A 10620-nucleotide genomic window follows, 5' to 3' on the forward strand; every position below is an offset into this window, starting at 1 on the left:
GGGAAGGAAGGAGGGAAGGGCTAAAAGAGAGGCATTATGGACTTCCTGTGTCAGTGTCCTTACCAGTGTTTGTGGGTACAGAGAATGGCAACCAAGGAGACCCCTTCCTTTTCAATGCAGGCCTGAGGGAGAGAAGCAGAGATAGAGAAGTGAGGAGGAGAAAAAAGACAAGGAGAAACAGAGGGAGAGAGCTAAGCAAAGGCATAAGACAGGAGACAATTCAACTCCTCAACATTATATGCATGTTGGGGGTAATGGAGGAGAGAGCTCTAGGAGCAGTGATGTGTCAGTCCCATCCCTTACCCTCCCTGTTATCTCATCTCCTCTCCTTGTCTTGTCCTGACTGGAGCTACTTGCTGTTCCCTTCCTAATGCCCACCAACAGCTGAAAAGGAGCCTTAGACCACCAAGAGATAATAACAAATAATGTTCTTAAACATCCCTTGCCTTAGGTAGAAAAGGATGTGGGGTAGGTGTCGGTGATGAGGGAAGAGAAGGGGTAGGCGTTAGGAGAAGGGTGAAAGAGATGCCATCTTTGGGTGGGGGTCAGGCACTAGTATCTAAGGCAATGGGTAGAATCCAGATGCTCCCATTACCCATCCTTAGCCCTCTAATCCTTCCCCCAGGGGGGCCAATGGCATCTACAGGTGTGAGTAGGCAGTTAAACGAAAATATTGGACAAATTCCAAATACGCCCGGCCCCATGCACTGCTCCCTTCTTACCTGGACAGCCCTTGGATCTGAAGGGTCTACAGCTACAGCTAGCTTGGACTGGGTGTCAATGATGAGGTAGCTATAGTTGTCAAGAAGGACCGGTATGGGCAGCACCTTCACTCCTGGAGGGGTAAAAAGACAGTGCTGAGAGGCAGGAGAGGGAGGAGGACTAGGAGACAATATGGGAAGGTAGGGATGTCCCCCTCCCTGGAGGTGAAGTCTGCAAAGAGTATCCATGCAGGGAGGGCTTCATTTGTGTCTTGCAAGTAGTAGGTACTTAAATTAAATTTAATCAAATGGAATAGTATTTACATACAGAGGTGTGGCAGGGATAGGGGTAAGGAGGACCAGATCCAGGTCAATCCCAAGGTTGGATCTAGCTTACCATTAAAGACTCGAGGCTGGACAGCTGAGTGACCGTCTGGATAGCGATGTCGTGCCCTCTGAAGCTGTTTTCGGTACAGGAGATAACCCAGCCAGGTGCGTGCATACAGGTTGTACCTGAAGAATAAGGAAAAATAAAGTCCTCTTTATTTATTTATTTTAAATAAATTTCTCTTCACTGTTTCCCAAAACCAACTCTTTGTTTTAGGCAAGTGTAATGGGAATGTAAATTTGAAGATCTTCCCTGCCCCTAGGCTAAAGTGCACCTGGAGCCCGGGGTGGGAGGCTTTTTCAGTAGATACTTCTTGATTGGCCAGTGGGTCAATAAGGTTACATTCTCTGAGCCAGGAGAAGGCTATGTAAGCCCTGATGTGTAGCTTTGTTTTGGGGGCTCACTTTGAGAAGTGTTCTGTGATTTGATATGGATTATGGGAAGCCGTTGTCCAGAGCCCCCCGGCTTTGAAAAACCCAGATGTTGATTTGGTATGGATGCAATGGCTGGACAGTTTGGAAAGCTGTCTACTTGATATGTTTCTGTCTTGATAATTCTGCCTGTATACTTTGAAGTTCGGGGTGCTGACCTTCGATATATGTCTGACTGATTAAAGTAAGCTTGTTAACCCATTTTGAGTTGCTTTCCTTTATCAAAGCAGATCCAAGAACCTGTATTGGCAGCAAACCCTGAGGACGTTTGGGGTGCTTGCTGATACAGCAAGCCAGGCTCTTTCTTTTTTTTTTCAAGGGGGAAGGTAGGGCAAATTGGGGTTAAGTGACTTGCCCAAGGTCACAGGGCTAGTTTTTGTGTGTGTATTAAGTGTCTGAGGCTGGATTTGAACTCAAGTCCTCCTCACTCCAGGGCCAGTGCTCTATTCACTGCACCACCTAGCTGCCCCTAATCAGTGTCTTTGTTGTCCTGTCCCACAAGAATGTTCCCTAGCTTCTTTTTGCCACCACAATTTCTTCCAAATCTACCTTCCTAACCCCTCCCATTCTAGTCTCAGACCTTTATGTAGTCTGGCATTTAATTTTTTTTTAATTTTTTATTTAATAAACTTGAGAAACATCAACAAATTTGAAGCTTTGCATGTCCAAAGTACAGAATGGGATGGCACATGAAACTATGAAGTTCTATTATATATTTTAAAGCATATGCTGAATTTAATACAGTCCTAATATTTCATGCAGTTCTAATATGTTATTATTGAATATAACACAATTCTTTAATCGTGTCCCCTTCTGATCTTCCTTCTCTTTTTCTGGTCTTTTGAAAAATGTTGCATTGATGCTACACCATCATCATCATCTTCTTCTTCTATTACTCTCTCCTCCTCTTTCTCCTTCCCCTTCTTTCTTCTTCATAAATTTGGCAACATTATCACTATTCTCCTTTTCCCCCAACCCCTGATTGGCTCAGAAGATGAGGACCATTAATGCAGGTTCCTTGTCACCTTAGTAGAAAATCCTTCAAAGCAATCAGAAGCTCCTTCCTGAGGCTTCAGACCAGCAAACCAGCAGCATGGCCAACACCAGGAAGCTCTGCTCAACTGAATTAACTTTGTATTCTCAAAGAACATCCTTTCTTTGCTCTGAATGTTCTTCCCAGCTGTGGCTAAGTAAACCTCCTTTTGTTAACTGTTAGATGAACTATGAGTATCTCATTTCATTCTAACCTCAGACCTGAGATACCAACCCAGCCTGAGGTAGTCCTGGCCTGTTACCGAAGTCATTTTGTTTTATTTATTTTTTCTGAATCTGTCCTGTTCATCATTTCCTATTGAATAATAATATTCATTACATTCACACGCCATAGTTTGTTTTGACATTCCCCAACTGACAGGCACTCATTTTGTTTCCATTTTTTTTGATATAACATATGATTCCTTTCCCTCTCTCCTTGACCTCCTTGGGGAGGGCCTGCTATTTGTACTTCTACAAATTTCAAGTATGAAGCCTTCATTGAGCTGGGGAATCTCAAAGGTCCTCTCCAATTCTGGCATTCTAAAATTCCCTCTTTTGCATTCAGATTTAAGCCATTCATTATTGTCACAAATTAAAGATCCTTGAGGGAAGGGACTGAGTCTTATTCTTTTCCCCACCATAACCCCTCATACATAACTGATGGTCAACAATTATTCATTAAATGACTGTGTCTAGTCGTTCTGGGCGCCATTAATAAAAGGTAAAAGGCCACAGGGAACATGCGTCAAAGGGAAGAGCTGAGATATACGAAGAATAGAGTTATAGGGAAAAGGAAAGGAGTATAGATGATTCCATCTGGAGCCAGGTGCCAACATCATCTCCATCTTGCAGATGAGGAAAATGATGGGGATCAAACTGCCTGGTAAGTGCCTAAGGCTAGACTCAGTTCTCCCTGACCTCCAGGCCCAGGACTTTATCTACTGTACTACGTGTATTTGTATGGTAAAGCTGGGAGAGAAGGGATCAGGATGAGTTAATGGAAATGTGACAGAGGAACTCAAAGTATGGAATAGCTAAGTACAGCTTTGTTTATTATCTAACACAGGAAGACTACTCTGCTCCTTCCTTCCCCTCTCTCCATATGGTCCTTTTATAGTTGAAATTATAGTATATTAGAGCCAAAGGGATCTCACACCTTCTGTTCATTTTCCATTTCACCATCTCATAACCCTTTTGTTAGAAAGTTCTTTTTTAAAGGGCCTATGTGTACAGAAATATTGATAGCAGCTCTTTTTGTAGAGTCAAAGAACTGGAAACTAAGAGGGTTCCCATCAATTAGGGAATGGCTAAACAAATTAAGGTACAGAATACCATTGTTATGGAAGAAATGAAGAAAGAGATGGTTTCAGAGAAACCTTGGGAAAAGTGTAAGAACTGATACCAAGTAAAGTTAGCAGAACCAGAACAATTTTTACTATAACATTAACATTGTCAAAATGAACAGTTTTGAAAGACTTGAGAAAGGGATCAATTCAATGAACAACCATAATTTGAGGAGACCAATGATGAAGCATGGCTATTCAGAGGCTGACTCAAGATACAGAGCAAGGCACATTTTTGGACATGGGCAATATAGGAATTCATTTTGCTTAGCTATGCTCATTTGTTACCTATTTCTCTTCCTTCCTTCCTTCCTTCCTTCCTTCCTTCCTTCCTTTCTTCCTTCTTTCTCTCTCTCTCTCTCTCTCTCTCTCTCTCTCTCTCTCTCTCTCTCTCTCCCCCCCCCTTTCCTCTCTGGAAGAGAGAGTGAGAAAAAAAATAAATGCCTAATAATTGAAAAAATATTTAATTTTTAAAAATTCTTCCTTATTCCTAACTGCCTTACTTCCTCCTGTCATTTCATAAAATCACAGTTTTAGAGCTACATTAGAGGTTCAGTCTATTTATTTTACTTACAGATGAGGAAAATGAGGCCCAGAGACTGATTTATCCAAGGTCATACATGCATTAAGTGGAAGAGTTTGGATTTGACTCCAGATCCTTTCACTTTGCCCTCTGATTCATTCCTGTTTTTCCCCTCTATCTTACCTATATGGAGATGAATTATAACTAACCCCTGTACAACATAATACAATACCAGCACAACAACTAACCTCTGTACAATAAATCACACCCCATCCAACCTTTGCTTTTCCAGACTCAGTCGCTGTATATTCTTTTCCCATGTCTTTACTGCTCTATTATCTTTATATTTCAGTTGTTCCCTGAAACTCCTGTTCCTCTGATCCAGACCCTTAACTTTTGACATGAGAAAAATGACTCTCCCCACTAGTGGCAAGGCTGGATAGAACCCAGGAATCCTAATTCCTATCCCACTCTTCTTCTGTTATTCCTCTTTACCCAACCATGACTAATCTGGGTGGTTAGCTAAGCAGGTCAGAGACTCTGGTAGGTGGAGAGAGCTATGTATTCTCCCTTATTCTCTACCCTGTAATTTCCCCCACCCTGGAGATCACAACTTAACCCCTATATCAAGGGAAGCTAGACACCAAAGATTCCTGGATGGTCCACTTTTCTTTGAAGGGTTGGGGAAGTAGAGAGATGAGTAAGCAAAGAATATCTCCGAAAGAGGAAGCTGAATAGGATAGAATAGGGACAGTTAGCATCAGGGAGCAACTAGGCACAATGAGGCAATTTGAGCTCCCAACTCTCCACCCTCTAAGATTGCACTGAGACATTGCTGCCCCATACAATGGGTCTTTGATTACTCTCTTACTACCAGGCACCAGATGTCTGGGGTTTCCTCCCTAAGGAGGAGAGAAGTTAGATGCCTGGATCTTTGGCTTTGTCACTCCTCTCCGATCTCAGTTTCCCTCCTCATAAAATAAAAAAGTTTGCCCTGTTCCCAAAGGCAGCTCAAGGCCAGGTCCATTGAATGATCCACAGCGTGACCTTGCATCAGATATAAGGGTGGAATTCACAATTTGTTATTTCATTATTTGGTCCCTGAACTGGAGAGCACACATGTGGGATTCCAGAAGTTTGGGTTCTGTGTTCATGACTAAAGTATAGTCCTTAGGACTCAGACATGCAAATTGCAACCGAATTTATTCAATTGACATTTTTTTAGTGGACAGAAAAAAGTGTAACCTAGCCAAGATTTTTAGTAAAAGAAAGCATTTTTCCTAATTAATCAGGAACTGGTCATTCACTCTGTCAACAAACATTTATATGCTTACTCTAGGCCAGTGGCTGAGGCTTATAAAGAAAGGCAAAATCACAGTTCCTGCCCTCAAGAAGTTCATATTCTAAAGGTGTGTGTGTGTGTGTGTGTGTGTGTGTGTGTAAAAGTGTAAGTGTAAGGGCAGTTAGGTAATGCAGTGGATAGAGCCCTCAACTCAGAAGTAAAGAAGACTGAAGATCAGATCTTGCCTTAGACACTTATTTGCTGAGTGACCCTGGACAAGTTGTTAAACTGTCTGCCTCAGTTTCCTCCTCTGTAAAACTGGGATCATAAAAACAGCACCTGCCTCCGAGGGTTGTTGTGAGGATTAAATGAGACAATACTTGTCTCAGTTTTCTGATCTATAAATGAAGATAATAATATCCCACACTTCCCAGGGTTGTCAGGAGGAGGATAAAGTGGAGATAATACTTGTAAAATGCCTGGCACGGTGCTTGGTTCATAGTAGGTGCTTAATAAATGCTTGTTAAAATTAAAAATTTAAATTTAAACTATGGATATAGAAGATCTACCCAGAGTCAATGGAAAGTATTCTTAGCAGGAAGGTAACAAAAAGACCCCACCTGAAATATATATATATATATATATGGCTATTTGACCAAGCTCAGAACAATGGCTGGGTTCATCTGCCTCTGTGAAAGCATACTCACTCTCTTTCATGAAACAGCTAAAATTGAAGCTAAGAAGCAATGTCAAGTGGTGCAAGTCAAGTCAGATTTGAAATGAGCTTTGACTGAATATACTCACTCCATGGCCTTCAACAAACACTGATTAAGTCCTTACTCATAGGAGGTAAAGGCACCTAGCATGACGTAGATAGCTTGCCACAAAGTCAGGGTTTAAATCCGAGGCAAGTACCTTTTAGTGGCCCAGCTAACTCTTTAACATTGTTAAGTTGCAGAAAATTTATCAGCCTAAGTTGGTTAGAGGGAGTTTCTTCGTTGAGAGCTTCCCATATCTATCAGACAGCCAACTTGATACCAAATTTATTAATTTTTAAATTTTTTATTTTAATTTATATTTATTATATATTATATTTGTTTATTATTGCATTTGTATAATAAAATTATTCTAGGTTTTGTGTTTGTTTTTTAATTTGGGGGGGGGAGTATGACCCATTTTTTTCAAAAGCCACTGTGCTAGTTTCATGGTATACAAAAACCAAAAGATTTTAAAAAGTTTTTGCCTTCAAAGAGGTTTCTTTCTATTGGGAAGATGTGACTTATGCCTGGATAAGTAAATACAAGGTAATTTGAGGACAGAGATGGGTGCAGGGACCTATAGTAATCAGGGAAGGCTTAGGAAGGGGTAGAACCCAGCTGAGCCTAGAAAGAAGATAAGAATTCTGAAATACAGAGGAAGGAGTGCCTTCCAGGCACAAGGAACCAGTTTGAACAAATACTTGGGAGAAAATTAATAGAAAATGGAATGTGGGAAGTAGCTAAAAGGTCATTTTGGTTGGAACACAAGACCTGAAGGGGAGTTATGTGAGATACCATTGGAAAGTCACATTGGAATGAAACTGTAGAAGGCTTTAGCTGCCTCACATTTCATTCTGGATTCAATAGAGAACCTCTGGGGACTTCTGAAGGGGATTGTGACATGGGGAGTGACATGGTCAAGTCTGTGCCTTATGAAGATTGTCTTGGTAGCTAGGTGGAAGATGGTGTAGATATAGGAGACAATGAAAGGTATGGAGACAAGGACAAGACAATCAGGAGGTTATGACGATAGTCCAGGAAAATAGTGACTAGGGTCTGAAATGGGGTGGTGGCTGTGTGAATGGAGAGAAGGGGACCAGATTTTATGGAGGTAGACGTGGTAAGCCTAAACTATGGATTGGATTTGGGAGGTGTGGGAAAGAGTGAAGAACGACTCCAAGTTAAAAATGAAGAGAGATGGGGAAGTATGGAGGAGAAGTATGTCCGTTTTACTTTGGATTTGTTGAGTTTGAGATGCCGAGGGGACCTTCAGGTGAAAATGACCAACAGGTTATTGGAGGTCAAGAGAGAGATTAGGGTTGGATAAAGAGACACAAAGCCATTCAAAAGCAAAATAGGTTATTTTGGAATGGGATTTACTCATCACTGGAATTCTTCACACAAGGGCTGGATGACCACTTGGCAGGTATATTTGTTGACAGGGTTTTTGTTTAGGTGCAGATTTCCCCAGTAGATGACTAGATGAGATCCCTTTCAAGTCTAATTTGGGGGGCATCAGCCTGGGAATAAGGGAATTCCTGGGGGCAGATGATCACTAAGGGGGAGAGAGACTAGAGAGGAAGGGGCTAGGACAAAGAGCTTTAGAGGAAAAGAGATCAATAATGATCCAGTTAAAGAAATAGGAAGAACAGTGAACAGAGAGAAAGACAATCAGGGAAGAGAAGGGGTATGGAGAGTCAAAGAAAAGGGATAGAGAACCCAAGAGGAGAGAGTGGTCCACAGTATCACAAATAGAAGTCCAGGAGGATGAGAACTGGAAAAAAAGACCATTGGATTTGAGAGATGATTGAGTAAACTTTGTGAGAACGATGTCAGTAAAATATAAGGGATAGAATACAGACTGGGAGGAATTAGTCTTGATTCCACAATTCCCTACAATAGTTTGGTCTGTTAAACACAAGCGTTCTCAACTGACTTGAACATAATTAATGATTAGGACCAAGCAGATAATTGCATTTTTATGCAAATAAAGTTGATGAAACTGGGTCTTTTGCCTTTGTATTACGTGTCTAAGGAATTTGTTCCAACAAAGTATTTTAATAAATTCATTTACAGATGTGATGTCAGGAGGGGATTTTATTTTCAGTCTCAAATATTAGCCACACATTCCATAACCTTAAAGTGCTTTTCACTTAACATTCGAGTTTCCCAGTTCTCTACCCATAGGAGGACTCCAATTCAACTCAGCATGTTTCTATAATCCATTTGTGATGCTTTCTTATGTTTTTTTTTATTTTTAATTTTTTTTTATTTTTAAGCAATCGGGGTTAAGTAACTTGCTCAAGGTTACACGGCCAGTTATTTCTGGGTGTGGTGCTGAGCATCTGAGCCTGAGATTCGATCGCCAGGTCGTCCCAACACTGGAGCCGGTGCTCTTACTCGCTGAGCCACCTGGCCACCCCTAAGCAATTGGGGTTAAGTAACTTGCTCAAAGTTACACGGCCTGGTGTTTCTGGGTGGGTGCTAAGTGTCTGAGCCCGGGATTCGATCTCCAGGTTTTCTCAACACTGGAGCCGGTGCTCTTACTTGCTGTGCTACCTGGCCGCCCCTGCTTTCTTATGTTTTAACAAATTAAATGGGTTAGAAGTACAATGAGCATCTTTGCACTGGAAAAAGTAATATAGGATGTACAGGATAGTTTCCACCTCCTGCAGAGAGGCAGGAGGCTACTAGGGCAGATTATGGTATATATTGTCAGATTTGGTCACTGTATAGGACATTTTTGATCACTTTTTTTTCTGTTTGGTGAGGAAGGGTTGAAATGACTTATATAAAGATGAAATACATTAATAAAACATATTAAAATAAAAAAGAAATTATAGATTATTCTCTAAGGCATAGGAACATAGACTTGGAACTGAAAAACGTTAGAGGCCATCTAGTCCAATCCTCTTTTACAGATGAAGACACTTAGACCCAGAGGAAATTACTTACCCAAGGTCAATTAAATGTCACAGTCTAGATTTGAAAGTAGGTCCTCTGACTCTAAATTCAGCCTTCCTTCTACTTTACCCTGCTGTATGTTCCCTTTACAACTCAGTTTATCTGCTTTTACTAAATTCCATTTCCTATTTCTTAAGTATGGAAAAGGAACATGCTTCTCAAAGTCAGGGACTATTTTTCATCTTGTTTTTAAACATAACAGGCATATAACAAATGGATTAGCCAATCTAGCTGCTGTAGAGAAAATTCTTGGTGAGGTACAAACTGGCTGGCAGACCTTTGAGATTCCTTCTAACTCAGATTCTATTTAAAAAAAAAAGCTCCATGGGTTCTTGTTTTCAGTTTACCATTGTCCTCAATAAAAAACACACATGAACTCATTCATAGATAGTAGATCACAAGACCCAGAGTTGAAAAAAACTTGAATTCTTCTGCTCCAAAGGGAAGTCCTGCCTTCTTTCTAGCTCAATTTCCTCATTCTACAGAAAGAGAGGGAAACCAGCTCTGGAAAGTTGGGAAGGCCTGAGGCATAATGGTTGATTATAGATCTAAGTGGGAAAACAAAGGTTTCCTAATTAAGCTCCCCAGAACATGGGCCTAGAGTGAGAGAGAACTCTTTGCTGGGAGATAGCCAATGAAGGTGAGAAAACCTACCAGTTGCCTTGAAACAACTGCCCTCTCCCCGCCTCCTTCTACTGACAACCAGCTAGACACCCAGGGTATGGGATGGGAAGTCAACCATGACACCATTCCATGCAACAAAGAACACAGAATGCAAAGTGTCTCCTTGTCAGTGATGCCCTGGTATTGAACTCTGAAGTATACAAGTTCAATGGAAGACAGAAAACAGACTCAGAGTCAGATGGAGAGAAATAGAAATATTTCCTCTATCGCTTTTCCTAGACCTTAACTCAAAATACCAACAAATACAAATAAGTGAGCTTTCTTCCTCCCTCCCTCTCAATAGATGTGCTCATCCAGTGGCACAGGTAAGACCTTATGGTCCCAAGCATCCCTTGAACCAGCTTTAGGGATAATTAGGGACAAAGAGCACAGGATTCCTTCTTTTGGAGAAGCAGGAAGAAAAGGAGGAGATAGGGAGTGTCAACTCAGACTAGCTGACCAATCTCTCTCTGTGTCTCTGTCTCTCTCTGTCTCTCTCTCCTCTGTCTCTCTCTCTATCTCTCTCTCTCTC

At 41.3% G+C, this 10620-nt stretch overlaps 1 protein-coding gene across 1 annotated transcript in view; it reads right to left on the reverse strand.

Moving 5' to 3' along the window:
- The window catches only part of LOC138151639 (probable hydrolase PNKD), a 27178-nt gene that overhangs the window by 8916 nt on the left and 7642 nt on the right, over window positions 1-10620 (reverse strand). Inside the window, exons 2-4 of the mRNA XM_069075160.1 lie at window positions 1099-1214; window positions 723-835; window positions 64-122 (exon numbers count right to left, since the gene is read on the reverse strand). Coding sequence (XP_068931261.1) covers window positions 64-122; window positions 723-835; window positions 1099-1214 — 288 coding nt within the window. The remainder of the gene's footprint in view (window positions 1-63; window positions 123-722; window positions 836-1098; window positions 1215-10620) is intronic.

The sequence above is a fragment of the Petaurus breviceps genome, unplaced genomic scaffold (genome assembly GCF_028583685.1).
Source record: "Petaurus breviceps papuanus isolate PSGF00001 unplaced genomic scaffold, PetGlider_PUasm1.0 90903, whole genome shotgun sequence".
Taxonomy (NCBI): domain Eukaryota; kingdom Metazoa; phylum Chordata; class Mammalia; order Diprotodontia; family Petauridae; genus Petaurus; species Petaurus breviceps.